At 37.6% G+C, this 16,827-nt stretch overlaps 1 protein-coding gene across 1 annotated transcript; it reads right to left on the bottom strand.

The window, feature by feature from the left end:
* Positions 1–969: 969 nt before the first annotated feature.
* On the bottom strand, positions 970–7,460 carry PRL (prolactin). Its single transcript, XM_027904637.1, has 5 exons — positions 7,128–7,460; positions 5,490–5,671; positions 4,990–5,097; positions 3,411–3,590; positions 970–1,467 (listed from the first exon to the last, which is right to left on the bottom strand). Exons 1-5 carry the CDS (start codon positions 7,153–7,155, stop codon positions 1,276–1,278), a joined length of 690 nt encoding a protein of 229 aa, XP_027760438.1. The 5' UTR covers positions 7,156–7,460; the 3' UTR covers positions 970–1,275.
* Between the last annotated feature and the right edge of the window lie 9,367 nt (positions 7,461–16,827).

Below are 16,827 nucleotides of genomic sequence, written 5' to 3'. Positions count from 1 at the left end.
GCTGAGCTGGGTCAAACCTAGAGCAACGCAGCACGCTTGTCTAATAAGAATTCAAACCCATGAGGAGCTGATTGGAATTTAAGCTCCTGTTTGCCAAAGCTGTGTGATGTGAAGCCAAGGCCGAGTTTGTTTATGGCTTACAATGACAGTATGTAGATATGGTCAGTGGGTCCAGCTAATCTGACTTCCTACTCGCTGTGTGACTGTAAGCCAGATTTTTTCAAAAGCAGTCAGTTGTTTTGGTATTTCCAAATTTCCAGTGTTTAACTATAGTGTTTTGAAATCAACGCCCTAAAAACTTTCTGACTCAACCCAAAGTGGACGGAGACACTTTGGGTTTAGGACAGTGGGCACCTCAGCTCAGCTAGTGTCTTTTTATAACTTGAAAGTTTTCTGAGCAACTGCAACCACCACATCACTTGTGAGGAATGTGAAGGCTAGATGAACATGATATGGATACCTAGCATTTCCTTTTAAGACCGATGGAAACTTGTTGGTTCTTTTGATCTTAGACAGTCACCACAAATATAATGAACTTTTATTTGGAAATGCCTCTTCTCCAAGTAGTCAGCAGAAGATGTAGATATGCCTGTATCTCTGTCCTTGAAATTCTGTGTGTATCTTCTCTGTCCATGGATTGCATGGGGCAATCAATGGCTATGTCAGCCAGGATGGATTTCTTAACCTTTCCCTCCCCTACTCTGACAGCTTTTGTACAGAGTAAAAGAATTGATCCAAGTAGACTGGATTTCAGGCCATACTTTAAGTTTAGGGTTGTTTAGTGTAATAGGGGATTAATCTGCTTTTGCTCTTCCTCCTTTTTATTGCCCCTCTTTTTAAAGGGGGAGCAATGCAAATAAGATAGCCTGTCATCAGTGGAGATAGAGGTCCAAAAAAGAGAAGCTACTGTTAAAGGTATAAACCATACCAGCTATTTTTCATTCACTAATACCACTCAATGTCATGTCATTTTGGATTTAAGAACATTTTTATTGGTATCTGCATACCTGTTTATCACTGAAATACTACTAAGTAGTGAGGTGAGGCGATTAGACAGAAAAGTGTATTCTTGTCATACAAGAAGTTGATAACATTTTAAAACAGTTTAAAAGCTGTATGGTGCTAATAGTTGCAACCAGAAGTCATACAAACATGCCTGAAAATTCATACAGATACTGCACAGTATTACTTTTCATAAAGTTTGCAATGATAAGTGGCAAAGCATCAAGAACACCGTGATGAATGATTTCAATAAGTGATCAGGCCCATGAGTACTTAACAATTGTTATCGTGGATTAGGCGGCACTTCAGAAGCTTGAGATAGTTGTCAATTTTGTGGGAATCTCTGCGGAGGCAATGCAGCAAGTTGTAAAAGGCAAAGAGTCTGGAGTCCTCATCAGCAAGTTGCAGAGATGGAAGTCCTTCCCACGGAGAGTAAATTTCATTTCCAGTCTCACCAGAATGAACCTAAAGACACAAAGTGATCCTATTAATAACTGATAGCAAACCTGACTGAATGTAGAAGACAGCATTTAAAATATCAACCTTGGAAAATACTAGTTGTTAGTGTATGGCTTGTAAAGTGGTTTCAGTTATGGTTCATGCTGTTCTGTATAATGTTCTATATCTTCATTCAGGTTTTGAATGAATTTGTCAGATTTTTCAGGCTGTTTCCCCAAAAGATGTATCAGTAGTGTTTTAAGAGAACTAGTGTGTTAACCTATGCCCAGGGGAACCTGAGTTTGCGGACGAATTAAACGTTCCTTCATGCATGGACTCATTAGGGGCATCTCCTTTTGATTGCCTCCACCTTGAAAACTTTGTTAACACTTGCTCATAGAAGTTGTTTGGGTGAATCTCCAGATTTGTCTTGGCCCATTTCTTAGGCAATCTCTCTGATACATGCAGCTTCAAGTACACATTAGCAGATAAATCTCTCAATAATACATCTTCAGGTGTACTAGAACTCAGATTTCATTAAACTAAAAAAAGTGCTGAGTGATACAGAGACCTCTAATGTTAGAAAGCTAAGTACAGGAACTCATGCAGTGACTTAGTATCCGAGGTGAATATTGGTTTAAAACTCCTTGTTTGAAAGAGACAATTTTTTCTTATCCCAGAAATCTACCTTTCATAGCAGGAATGGACTCTGTGCCTATTGGCCCTCATGTATCATCCTTACTTCCCATCAGCTGTATTTTGTAAAGGCATATAAGAAAGTATATGTGTATTCTCTATCATTCCTTTAAAGGAACAGGTGTAAAAATAGACTTACTATGACTCAAAAATGTGGCTTGACAGTAATGAATGTGCCAGTCTTATCTTCAACCTCCTTCTGTAAATAATGTGAATGAGAAGGTGGTGACAGGGAAACTGACTTCTTACTGTTATCTTGGATCCTCACCTGCACCCTTTTTACACATAGATATGTGGTAGAGATGTATTTGATTACAGTGATAAATGTATTTGCAGCCTGGATGATATAAGGTTTCTGAGTAAATACACACCTAACTGAAAGAGAGAGAAACCATGAGTGATCTAGTGGGAAATGGGGGATACAGTGATGGTGGCACTCTTAATGCTGTTCAGCTGTTCAGAGCCTAAGCAGCAGCCAGTAAAGTCAGAACCTCTTGTCAACATCTAACTCACTGACAAAATGATATATTCAGGGACTAACAGAGGCCCCTTTAAAAATAAACAAGCTAGAGCTGATTTTATTCAAGAAGGCTTTCCATCAATTACTGATAACAAGAGCTATTCAAGTATGGGGTTTGTCAGACAACAGCCTTGTTGTCTAAACTTACAAGTGTAGGGGGAACCAAGTCAGAGCCAGAGTTCAGAGGAATCAGCATGGTGTGAAAAGAGAAATGGAAGATATCAGGATTACTTTGCTGCATGCCACATCTTTGCAATAGCCCAGGCTTCCAGAACAGTTTTAAGCAGAGCATCTGTTTCCAAAACCTAAACACAATACCTGTATGTAACATGTGCATATACATGTTTAAACATATATATGTATATGTGTGTGTGTGTGTGCACGTGAAAAAATGTTGATGCATCCTTAAACAATCAGGATTGCAAATTGAAAATACTCAAAGACAGAATGATGATCAGCAGTCCTGATGATTACACCTTCTCCTGAAGCAGAACTGGGAGTATGGTGGATTATGCTCTGCCAGTCACTTCACATTGTCTCTTTAGAAATTGCAAGATAGCAGAAGAAAAGAAAGCTGAAAAGTTCTCTGACAACTATTTTGGCTCCCAGTTTGATATTCAGATCTCCTTTATATCTTTATATCTCATTTTTATCTTCACATCTTCCTTTAATATTTCAGGTAGGGAGAGTCTACCTTTGTGTGTGTCTTGCTTCCTGCAACAGGCTGGAAGCATGTTAAGGACCTAATACTTACCCGCCCAACTATTTTCTCCATTCCTTCTAGAAGCCGCTTGTTTTGTTCTTCAATTTCTACAGCCTTCCAGAGAATGGTTTCTGGAGCTTCTTTGATTCTTTGTACTTCAGAGGCCAAATGGATCAGGGGATCGTTCCAGGAGCGCAGTACTCCCAGTACTAAGTTCAGTAGGTCTTCATGCTGCTCACACATATTAAGAAAAAGAAGTTAAAATGAGAAGGCTAAATACTGGCAGCATTAGAAGGCATTTAGAGCAGTGTCCTCAGAAATTGTGATTTAGGAACTTATTCCTGGACCTATCACTGAATGGGGCCTGTAGCCATGTCTTAGATATCTCTGTGCAATTGTGTATTTGAAGTTTGTAATTGATGTTATCATATTTTACAATATTTGCACAGTTACAGTATTGCAATAGAAAATAAAATAATCCTCTCAAAGTCAAAAACTAGCAAGCACAACTGTGTTTCAACTCTGTGAAAAAAAAACCAGAAGTCTTATCTGATTTCTTATGAACATTTTTAAATACAATGATTTTTTTTATTTTTTAAGTTTAGTACTGGCTGGAAGGTTCACATTATGGTAAACCACTATATTGCTTTTATTGTCTCTATGTAACTCATCTGTCCTTCCCTTTGAACAGTGGTGCTTCTAGCAATAGCTCTTTAGTTTTAAAATTGTCCTTTTTTGTGGGCAATAGGAATTCATAAAGTTTATGGTCATGGTAAGGATAGTATTAAACCTTTTCTGCTCAGTCCAGGACTGTGAATTCTATTGCTCCCACTAGAATTTCTGAACGATATACTGAGAAGCTGGTGATATTGTGGGATTGCACCTACGATGAAACTGATAGAGATTTCTCCCTGAACAGCCTCATTTATATACCTCTGCTTATTTTTTTTCTCCAGAGAATTTTAATTTTGTATCTGTGAGCAGAGCATAGGCTGAAAAAAACTATCCTCATCTTCCCTTAATAATTTTTACATTTGATGTATTTATGTAGTGTATTTCTCTTTACAGGTATGTTGCAGTGCTTCACACTAGAGGTTTTGTATTTGCATGATGCTATGACCATTCTTTCCTACTGGTTACAGCAGGAAAATCTGTTCAGCATTTGTTTAGTAATGTCGTTCTTTTCAGCCACTGGAAAAGTCTTTACCTCTGCCTGCATACAGCAGTGTTTTTTTCATGTTTGTTAAAATATTAACTGTCTATAAGATGTTTTAAGGTAATGTTTAATGGCTGTAGTGTTCTCAGTACTGTACAATCATGGTAACTGGCATTGCTTTATGGAATTGTATTTTAATCAGAAATAAGATGCAGTGACTAAATGTACCATACAGGAAAAGGAAGGGACACTGAAAGTTACTGGTACATATATACGCTGTATGGTTTGTAACTTAGTATCAGCAAATGTTAAATCAGCTTTTCTTGGCTTTTTGGTGCTTGCCTCTTCCTGGCTTTTTTTATTCCAATTGAGCTGATTTCTTTCGCTCTGTCTGCTGTCTCACTATTCCATAACCCTCCTTCCCCTGTGCCTTACCCTGCTCTGTCTTACAATGACATTAGAAACGGGACTTACATGAATCTGCTGAGCTTGCTCCTTATCTTCAGGAGTGGTTAAGGAGGAAGTGTGGCAGCCATTAACAGCTTTTGCAATAAAACCCCGGCCCTGAGCGTAGCGTTCATCCTGCAGATCAACACAGACAGGCATTATTGAAACAGGTAAGTAAGACCTTCAGTTCAAACTCTGTATTAACTGGTTGTTGTTCCACTGCTTTTATCACTGCTTTTATGCTGTAAAGGTTGAAAGTTTCTGGTGGGTCTTTAGGATGTAACTAGCACCCAGCAAATGCAATCATGTCCCACAGATAAAGAATGATGGGGGAATGGTATCTTTTAAAAGAAGAGTTGGGGATCTTGGCAATGGTCAGCATTGTCAGCACTGGGACTGTCGCTGTCTGTGCAGCAATCCTATTTGTTATTGAAGGATTTCACGTGTTAACATATGTTTGTGCTTAAAAAGAATTAAATTGTAATTGTATGTATTTTTCTCCTCTCAGGAATAGGCAGAGTACTTACAAATTCATTGAATATTTCTGAAGAGAGGTAGTGGATGTAGTGTGAAAGTTTAACTGCTCGGTCAAAAAGTTCCTCAAGGGAAACTTGGCAATTGACAGATCCACTGGGGCAGATTGGTAAGGAGGTCACTCCTTCCTTTGTCAGGAGCATGTTGGACACCAGAAGGGCCGCCAGCAACAAACCTGTTCAAGTTTAAAACAAAGCAAAATGGAATCACATTGACTAACAGGTGCATTTAGAAGTAGCTGTCAGAGCCAGCTAACAGGTAATTAGGGTTGTGCAGTCACATGGCTGAGAGCAGCCCCTGTACTGGCTGCTGAAAATCAGTGGAGGAGGGAAGCACTGTAATTCTTGCATCCTTTTTCCCTTCTATCATCCTGACAGTATAGCAGAGTGTGAGCAGACAAGGTAACTCATGTTGCAGTGTGCACTGTGGTGTCTGACTTTATAAAATAGTGATAAATAGAAGAAAAAAAGAAAATCAAACTTCTTCACAGTGTAAATATAGATACATAATTATATTTGCACAGATATACATTTGGAAAATAGATTGACCTTTTTTTTTTTTTTTTCCATTCTCCTCTTTCCAGAGGTCCTTTTCTTCTTTGCAAACATTTGGAGTTTAAATTAATTTTTGTGGGAGGGTGGTTAGGTCACTCTCTTAAGGTTTTGATTGTCCTGAGAGTTCCTTCAGAAGATTCCCAGCAGCTGTGCTGCTTTGCTATTTAGAGTTTAACCCTAAATTTCTTACTGCTAAGAAATCAGAGAGAGTGTTTGTCTTTTCTCCTGAGCTTCTGATACTGATAAAGAGGACTTTTTATTATCTAAAGCACAAAACTTCATCTGTTTAAAACTTTTCGTATTAACTTAACAGAGTTAAGTGCTCTATTCAGTGAAATAAAATATACAAGGAAAAAATAATGGAAAAAATAAAAGCAAATATTTGGAAATGAATTTACTTACTCAAAGAACACTATTCTGTGATCTGGCTATTCTGGATCTGAATAATCACTATTCTGGAAGCTGACTTGTTACCTATACTGATTCACTAGACTTATTTTAAATTAAAGTGTGCTTCATAAATCAGCAGAACTGCCCCTAATGACTTCATGTGATAAGTTTCTTTCTAGCTCTACATTCAAAAAAGGTGCACTTACTCATTACTGAAGTAAACCTTCCTCCTGCCCTGTGAGCAAGGTACCCACAGCACACTGCAGTTAGGAAGGAACTCTGGGGAATAACTCTATGAATAAGAAAATCTGAGACTTGGCGCTTAAAAAGTTGAAGATCCTTATGAAAACGTTCACCTCAAAATTACTACATCACCTCTAGCTTTGTGTGCAACGACTTCTAGTCATTGCCTTCTGAGTGGTGTAGCAAAACCAGTCTGGATCCAAACTTTAAGGAGCAGGTGTTACATCCCTCAAGTTAATTTTCTTTGACACTGCCCAATGCAAAGGCAGTCTGAACAGACAGAAAGGATCAAGCTGCCTTCTGGAGGCAGATTTCACATTACTGGAAGACTAGGTGGCTAGCAGACCTCAGTTTCTAGAGCTGCTATATTTCAGTTGCTTCCTAATTCAATTTAAATTGAAAGAAATATAAAAGTTATGAGCAAGTGAATGTCAAAAGTCTTACCTTTCAGTGAAGCGCCCTTGGCACTCATGGTAGAGATCTTGTATGATGACTTGCTTTACCAGAAAGAAATCTCAATATTTGCTGTTATTCTCTGCACATACCACTTTTATATACTCCATTCAGGGTCCATTTTGCATACATTCAGCAGGTCATGGAGTTTACCTCGATAATTACAAACATCAAACTGCCCTTCTTCCACATTCATATTCATTTTTTTTTTTTTCAATTTTAACTCAGAGAGAATTTCATTAATAGGTTCAGCTGTGAGATCCTAAGTATGATTGAATGGAGTGCCAAGATTTTGTCTTCAGTGAGGTGAAATGCCATTGATCCAGTTGGCAGTTCAGAGACAGCTATTCTCAGTGTTTCTAGCCTGCTGTTCCTACTCACACAACCATCTTCTTATCCTTCCTTGTTTCTTCAGCCGTCCAAGGTTGCTTATGCAAAAATTCTGGGTATCTGTGGGAGGTAAACACTATTTTACAACGTCCCCATTGAAAGAAATAGCATCAATTGTACTGAAATTTATCCAGAGAAAGGGAACAGAGGCTCCTGGAAAGACGGGTCATTATCTGTAAAATTATACATATGACAGTCCTGGTCAGTTAAAAAATATATTACACAGCACAAATCATGATAGGAATGATCCTCAGTCTGAGAGATGTTTAGAGACGTAGGGACAGTTCTTATATTAAAAAAGTAATAATGTGAAACAATGAAAGAGGTAGAAGTTATATGTTTACTGTTTAATCCCAAATGTTTCATGAATAAATTAGCATTATTTAAAAAGGAAAAAAAAAACAGCTTCTACAAAACCATGAAATTATTTTCTACACTTGAAAACCCTCTGCACAAATGATGGGCATTTCCACCACATGCAAAACATATGCTGTCGTCAGCAGTGGGATTTGTTTTCAGATGTGATGCATCTGTGGTAGTCTACAAACTAGCCTTGGCAGGTTGGCCCTGTTTTCTTGCTGTGTGAGGCTCCTCCGTGTGAATGCGTTAGCAAATACATAACCTTTCATCTGTTTCTCGGGTCCACTTACCCCATGCGAAGACTTTCCAAATTAAATGACCATAATGAATAAGGTATACAGTGTTAATGAATTTTCTTGCCTTTAGACAACTTGTTCCGTAGCTATGGAACAGGTACGTATATGACCCTGAATCCTTCATTATTTCATAACTGTGGACATGATTCTTGAAGCAATCATAGACAAGGGAGAGGAAAGGTAGAGCATTTAGAGGGGGAATGTGGAAGGCTTTGCTTGGGAAGCAAGATGCTTCAACAATCAGAACTGGTATCAGGTGGTCTACATCTGCTAAGCTCTAGGATGTTTGCTAGAACAATTTGCTATGCTTAGAGGTTTGGTCTTGTTTGGAAATTGAGGTCCTGCTGAGTAAATGAAGCAGTTGTTGCCTGCAGCAGGGAAGAGTGGCAATCTGAGGAAGGTAGTAATATTACAATAGGGGCACAGCCAAAATTCTAGAATAGATGGTAGAAAATCAGCTGACTTCTAAACTGCAAATACATGGCTTATGATCTTGATTTAATTCAGCTTCATTTGAAAATCTAGTTCAATAAGATTACAGGTGAGGTTGAAAAATCCTGGCATCTTACGACATTAGAAGAGTCTCCTTTTCTTTGCATTTCGAGGGCTTGGTAGTGGTATCAAAATTAGGCACACAGGTAATTGATATTAGAGACTAGCTAACAAAGGCAGCAGGTAAACTCCCTAGGCTGTGTTTTCCCTTATTGGAGAGGGAGGCTCCTCTCAGGCCTGACAACATCAGCTAAAGTCAGTATCCTCATATGACTTAGTTTGGAGAAGAGCCTTACACAGCTCTCTTGCCAAGTGTAGGCAAGCACCTCAAACGCAGATCATAGGAGAGTGGTTATTTGAAACCATTGCCTGATGTTTTAATTAAAACATTCTACCACAAAATAATATACCCTTGCACCTTTCATCCTCAAATACTCTACAAACATGAATGGATTAAAATTGTCAGCGATGAAGAATCATAGGAAGGAGAGAAGAAACTCTCTATAAAGTAAATAAATATAAAAGTGAAGGGTTTTTTCAACAGGTGTGGGAACCAACATAGAGATTAAGAAGTGTATTCGTGGCTGCTCAGGAAGTCTTGAGGAAAAACAAATAAAATAAAATTAAAAAAAAAAAAAAAAAGCAAGGGGGAGAGAAAAAAAAGAGAGGAAAAGTTGCAATAACTAGAAATAAATAGGCACATATATTAATTTTCTTCTATAAATTAGGAATTAAGTTCTATTTGGAAGTTGAAAAAACATTTGAAAGTTGCTGAAAATGCTCCCCTCTGCCTTATGAAAGTGACCTGGCTTTATGTTCTCCAAAGAAGTAGTATGGGACTTGGCATCCCATCATCTCTCATTATTCCTTGGGCCATGGCAAAGGAAGCTGATTCTAGCCCCCATTAACCACCTAATTCTGATGGTAGCTTAGGGCAGCACTGTAAATAGCTGGCTAGTCATCAGTACTAAGGGAAAAGCCTCTGGAACAGAGAAATTACAAAGTACAGCTGTGATTAGCAACACGTTTCTCCCTTTGTCTTTTACTTCTGCCTTAGGGATTTAATTGACTTTTATCTTCAAGATCCTTCCTGGAAATAAAATTAGTAGAATGTTGCCACCCAGTGTAAACATATGCCAGAAGCACTCACTATATGCAGACTATTATATAGCTTTTATCTCATTACTTATGTTTCATAAGTATTACGTATGACGTATCAGTATCCCAGATAAAGATGTTTAGTGTCCATTTCTCAATAACCTTATCTTTCTACCTCATATCAAGTTGCAAACCATGAATTAGACTGTGACATTTTGATTGAGAACTATTGATCAGTCCTGGAAGATCGAATATTCTTATTTCATTTTCCTTTATTTAAAGATTTTGAGATATGCAAAGTATTGTGTCTGATTGATAGCTAACACAGAAGAATGAAAAATCTTTTCTAATAGAATAGTTCTTTGCAGAATACTTAACTAGTTGAATCAAGTATTGAGATATATATCTTAATTTTGTCTTTTTCTTACTTGGAAGTATTTGTCTTTAATAACTGAACATTAGTTAATGCAAGAAGTTTGAAACACCAAATTTTTGTTATGTATTTAACCGATGTTTTACAAGTTATGTGTGCAGAGCATGCAAAGCTGAATGTGAAGAAAAATATTTCTACATGTGATCTGATTTTTGACCCTTCAGATACACAATGAAAAAAAAAAAAAAGGGTTTATGTGTTCCTATCTTGCATATGTAATGAGAAATGAAACAAGCAGGACCAAGGCCCATCTGGAATTAAATCTAGCTAAGGATGTCAAGGACAACAAGAAGGGCATCTTCAAATATATCAGTAACAAAAGGAAAACTAGGAACAATGTAGGCCTTTTACTAAATGGATGGGGTACCCTGGTAACAGAGGACACAGAGAAGCCAGAGTTCCTGAATGCTCCCTTGTATTGGTCTTCACTGACAAGACCAGCCCTCAGGAATCTCCAACCCAGGAGACCAGGGTAAAGGAGTGTTGAAAGGAAAATTTTCCCTTGGTCAGGGAGGATTGGATTAGAGAACACCTAGGCAAACTTGGCATCCACAGGTCCACGGGCCCTGATGAGGTGCATCGACGAGTACTGAGAGAACTGGCAGACACCACAGTGAAGAAAATGGAAGAAAGCAAATGTTGCCCTGGTCTCCAAAAAGGGCAAGAAAGAGGACCCAGGGAACTACTGGCCTGCCAGCCTTACCTCAATCCCTAGAAAGGTGAGGAAGCTCCTCATTATATATAAAAATATAGTTGGTCTTGTCTTTCTTTTGTAGAAAAAGTTATCCAGTCAACTTAAGTAAGGGGTTGGCTTTGGAAAGGTGCAAAACTATTTTATCTGTATCAAAGCCAAATCCTCAGAGCACTTTAAATTTCCATAGAATCTTAAAACCATAGAATGCTTTAGGTTGGAAGGGACCTTAAGGATCATCCACTTCCAACCACCCCTGCCATGGGCACCTTCCACTAGACCAGGTTGCTCAGAGCCCCATCCAAACATGTGGAAAATACATTTGGAGGAGGAACATAAACAGACTATTTTTTAAATCTAGATAGTTTTAAATGACAAATACTTTGTATTTTCTGACAAAATATTACTCCCTATAATCTCCATGAAACTTTTGTTCAAAATTCAAGAGATTTTCTATGATTCTGTTAAACAAGGGCTCACTCTTCTCCCATCTTCTTCATGTAGGGAACAGGAGAATTTTAAGAGCATTCTTTCTAAATGTTTGTCTCAGTAAAAACAGCAAAATGGGATTGAATACTTTCTTAGGTTGCTGTCTGTGTGAAGGCTGGTAAAAAAAATAGATAAGAACATAAGGGAAAATGATTCCATATGGAGACAAAAACAGGTGAAAATCATTGGGAGATTTTCAGTTTAGTTTTAATTAGAGTACCGGTGTGGTTTCATACGATTTCAGAAATAGACATAAAAATGAAATGGCAGAACATGTTTTAAAAATCATTTATCACCATTGCCACTGTGATGACATACGTCCAAGTGCACCATGAAATATTGAGAGTGAATCCCAAGTAGAATTCCAGCTAATGAAAGCAAAAACCCAAGGGACTTCGCAAAGAATTGAGTAAAAGGTGGATAGTATATGTTGTGCTTGATAGCTGAAGTTGTTTGAAGTCTGTGGCTCTGTGTTCACTAATTTTGTCTCTGTGTATTATCAAACACCTTGGCAGTATAAATTTGATCTGGATCATGCATAACTGCATTATGGCACTTCAGCTGAATTACCGAGAGACTATGCTATGGTAGTTATCCTGGCTTGATACTTGATACCAGGGTTATCTGACTGTTGGAGGCTGGATGATAAGGATCTGACATCTACTAGGACAAAGATGCACTACAAAATTTTCAGTGTAAATGTGAAGTGGCAGAGTGAGCCCATGCTGGCTCAGCATTTAATGTCCTGCGACTGCAATATTATTTATCCAATACCTTGATTCCAGTTTTCCCTTTTCAGAGCTGAAAATTAGTGATTTTGAAAGTAAAGACAAATAAAGGGGAATCTCCACCTTCCAAAGAGTCATTAGAGTGGATTGCTGGGATCATTGCTGTATAGTTGAGGATTTGAATAGCTGTGACAGCTTCTTCTGTCTATCCATTCTGAGTCTTGTTCTGGTTCTGGGGTGGTGGAATCACATACTGGAACATAGTTGGCCTGATTTCCAAAGCTGGAAGATACAGTCCAGTGTGATTGGAGAAGTTGTGTAACTTGTATTTGCACACTTTGATTTATAAGATACAGTTACTGCTATAAAAACATCATTGTTTTAGCTCTGTCTTAGCATAGTGTGGCTGATTCTGAGGCACATTGAACATCACAACTCCAAAGACCAAAGACCTAAGGATTTAAACAGTTTCTCTATTGCTTTGCTTGTTTTCCCATACATTAGCTTTTGTGTCTGATTTTTTTTCCCCTCTACCATGTTCTGCCATGTTCATAGCTAGACTCTGCTACAATCAAGTTATTTTCCATAAGATTCTGATTTCAGGTAATCATCATTCTGGATAAAGTGGAATGAGTTTCAAGATTTTACTTATGGTAGACCTGCCACAGTGGAATTTACTAGGTTGCTGAGTAATTATTGGTATTGTTTTAAGTGTTATATTTGCGTAACACACTTTTAATAAAAGGTAATAAAGAGTAACATTACCATCAGAAAGTTGAAATATTCCTGCTAACATGTGGGGAGTAGGAGAAATAGAATCTGGTTTAAATATTTGCATATTTTTAATTCTATGGATAAACGCATCAGTGGAAAAACATTTCCTTAAGTACTTTCTGGAACTAGAGTCTGTAAAAGTAAGAGGATTTTTTTTTTTTTCAATTGCAAATACATTGAAAAGAGCACTGAAGTGTGTACAGAGATTTTAAGCACATTTCAATAGGAGAGTATTTGCACAGATTGTGGTAAGTATGCTTCTGTTTTAGCACGCAGTGTTAGATTTCAGTAATGGATAATAACCCAAAATGGTAAATGGAGATTTTATCCTATGCCTTAGAAGCGCATCTTTGTGAAGATGCATTTTCCTCCTGATGTGAAATGCTCTTTGGTCTGGTAATTTCTGATATATATATATATGTGGATTGAATGGAGAGGAAAAGGTGAGTAGAAAATTTTTTGGCGGGTGTGGTGTTAGCTGAAAGCAAAATAACATGCAGCGTTTAGTGCTGACATTCTTGCTTCCTTGGAAGGATCTTCCTTTTAGTTGTGTGCTTATCAGAAGGAGGGATGCATATTACTGCTCAAAATCCTCGGTTTCATAATGGGATAGAAGTAATACTGAAACAATGTGACCTTTACTTAATTGTCTTTAAGGAAGCATTCCACATCAGATTCAGTGATTCCAAAACCTATCACATATCCTTTTCTTCATTTATTTGCTAATATCTCTAAACCTACTACATTAAAAAAACAAACAAAACCCAACCCAACCACCCACCAACCAACCAACCAAACAAACAAGTCCCATTAAAAAACCTCTGAAGAACTGAGGTGTGTATGTGTATGTGTATTGGGCATTTGCTGTCCCACAGGAAATTTGGAACCCCAAATATTTCTTCCCCTCTACTCAGCGCTGGTGAGGCCACAGCTGGAGTGCTGTGTCCAGTTCTGGGCCCCTCAGGTCAGGAAGGATATTGAGGTGCTGGAGCAGATCCAAAGAGAGCAACGAGGCTGGTGAAGGAACTTGAGCACAAGTCCTGTGAGGAGAGGCTGAGGGAGCTGGGGTTGTTTAGTCTGGAGAAGAGGAGGCTCAGGGGTGACCTCATCACTCTCTACAACTCCCTGAAAGGAGGTTGTAGCCAGGTGGGGGTTGGTCTCTTCTCCCAGGCAACTATCAGTAAGACAAGAGGGCACGGTCTCAAGCTCTGCCAGGGGAGGTTTAGGTTAGATGGTAGGAAGAAATTCTTTACAGAGAGAGGAATCAGGCATTGGAATGGGCTGCCCAGGGAGGTGGTGGATTCTCCGTCCCTGGAGGTGTTTAAGATGAGACTGGATGTGGCACTGAGTGCCATGATATAGTAACTGTGCTGGTAGTGGATCAAGGGCTGGACTTGATGATATTAGAGGTCCTTTCCAACCCATTTGAATCTATGATTCAATGATTATTTAGTATCTCACTGGAATGGTTTTTCCAATCTACCACATTTTGCAAATATTTAATTAAGCTTGTCATATTTTTTGAACTAAGGCTAAAAGTTAATATTGACATAGATTTTTTTGGAAGACATGTAAAATTATTTTAGTAAAATGTATTCACCTACTTCTTATTTTCTTTGGGGAAAATGGGAAAGTGTTATTCTGTGACTTTATATTCTTTACTATTAAAGAAATCAATGCTGCAAGACAAAAAATGTATAGAAATTCATATAGAACAGGCACAGCCCATGATATATTCTATGCAGAGGTTGTCACCTGTCTTAGGATATCCAGTAGGATTTGCTTATAACTTTAAAACTTGCAACTGATAGCTGTATTGGATATAAAGTAATATAAGCAAAGAAGAAATAAATGTTTGTTAATAAGAATGGAAATAGCTGAGTAGATTAAACATTTTTAAACAGAAATAGGAAAAAAACTATAATCAAGAAAACTTTTTGGTAGCAAATGCTGCTAACCAGTCCTTAGAAGGTCAAATACATTAAATTGCACACCTGCAGCACATTTTGTATGTTTAAAAATTCATTAAAAAATTATTGAAGGTGCATTTCTGTTCAATCTCTTCTCTAATGAATATATTTGCATGTAATCACAGCTTTTCTCCTTTAGAGCTTTCTTACTCATTTCCTGAATCCTCAGTCTGTAACCTGATCTTGTGGGATTTACAAAGCTGAGGCCAAAGTCATCATGGAAATGTCATGACACTGCCATTATCGGAAGTGTCCAGTCATTGTAAATGGCTGAGCAAGAGCAGTAACGTCAAATAGACTGTGAGACTTGTTTCATTATTTCATGGATCCTTGCATAAACAGGAAGAGATAAATGAATAGTTGCCTGTTTTGTCTATGTATTTTACTTTTGTTTTTTGAAGAGTGATTATAAAGTCATTATTTGAGCTTCTCTTCAGACTTAGCTCTTTCCAAGGTTACAGTCCTCCTCGGGACAAAAAAGAACCAACACAACAAGAAACCACAATAATACCAACAACATCAGCCCAATAAGAGGAAGTGGAATGCAACACAATCTTTGCATCACTTCCTCCTTATAGATTTTTTTATTTGGCTCTGGTTTCAAAGCTGGGGGCTAATATTCCCTGTGAAGAATATTTCAAGTGTTTGGCTTTGTACCTGTGAAACATCAACATCATTCCACATTGCTGATACCAGAAAAGACAACATTTTCATAGTGAATAAAATTAACTTGTTTGTATCCTTCATAAAAATGAATATGTTGAATGGAGGTAGTTAATTAAAGAAAATAAACAAACTACAAGTAATTCATATAAAAGGACTGAAGTTTTATTCCAATTATGATGTTCTTTCCTTTAAAAGAAAAAAACCAAACAATAATCTACCACAAATTTTGTACAAAAATTCTGCTTTTCTGAGTATGTACCCTGTCAAGTTCCCTAAAGTTACAAGTCTTTAAATCAGTCTTTAAAAAGTGGAGGAGACACCTGTATCAAGAGTAACGTATTTTTAGGTTCATGATTATTGTGAGGGATCAATGATAAAGATTTTTAATCCGTAATTTTTCTCTAAAAGTTATAGTAAAAAATTATTTCTTATTATGTGTAGGAGAAAGACAACCAGTCTACAATTAAAGATGAATGAAGAACAGAAGATCTATAGTTTTTTAATATTTATTTCTTGACTTTATGACAGTGGGGCAAAAGGGTCTTGTATGTTGGCTTGCAAAATTACAACAGTGTGGTACCAGATTGGAACACATTTTGCCATTATGGCTCTTGAGTTCATGTGTAGACAAATCCTGTATCTGGATCCAGTATTTGCATGTGGCTGTGAGATGAGGATTCAAAATAATTGATTGGGGATGACTAGATAGCAGAAAGTTTACTCAGTTTACACTAGACTTGTTCTGGAGAAAAATAATCTTCAGGTAAATCAGACAAAGTAACTCAAAAATTCTTCCTGTGCTAGTCAGTTTATCTTGCAGAAAATCTCCTTTTCATCATGGGTCAATGCATGTCAGAAATCTATGGCTGTTAAAAAACCAAAACCAAAACAAAAAAAAAAAGACAAAATAATCCCTTTCATTTTAAACATTATCAGCAGAAATAAGCTCATTTCCTCATTAGGAATAGTGATGATCACAAGGATAGGAAGGCAAAGTGGCCAATCATTTTTTCTATGCTCCAGTTTTACTCTCTGCCATGTCGGAACAAGTATGAAGGATTTGTAGCTACACTGGCAATAATAGGAACTGCAGGTATTTGGTTTAATAAAGATTACATTAATCCCATAAAATCTTAGTGTGAGGTAGAGCTGCTGTTAACCATTCTCACTGGGCTAGAGGTGAAGAACCTTCAAAGCCTGTAAACATGCCAGCAGTAACTGTACTATTCTTGTACATTCCCTCCAGCCACCTTTTACTTCACAAAGGTTTTTAATTTAGATCTCTCATATCTTTTAACAGCTTT

This window comes from Empidonax traillii, unplaced genomic scaffold (assembly GCF_003031625.1).
Source record: "Empidonax traillii isolate 1590-97213 ecotype Southwest subspecies unplaced genomic scaffold, ASM303162v1 scaffold1070:size191954, whole genome shotgun sequence".
Classification (NCBI taxonomy): Eukaryota; Metazoa; Chordata; class Aves; order Passeriformes; family Tyrannidae; genus Empidonax; species Empidonax traillii.
This window is presented reverse-complemented; position numbering and strand designations above follow the sequence as displayed.

What these genes read in the sequence shown, in the direction of transcription:
- PRL (XM_027904637.1), bottom strand. Translation starts at nt 7,155, where the DNA reads ATGAGTGCCAAGGGCGCTTCACTGAAAG. An exon ending in AGCAAGCTCAGCAGATTCAT is followed by an intron (nt 3,591 to 4,989) that starts GTAAGTCCCGTT and finishes ATGTGTGAGCAG; the next exon opens with CATGAAGACCTACTGAACTT. An exon ending in TGGAGAAAATAGTTGGGCGG is followed by an intron (nt 1,468 to 3,410) that starts GTAAGTATTAGG and finishes TTGTGTCTTTAG; the next exon opens with GTTCATTCTGGTGAGACTGG.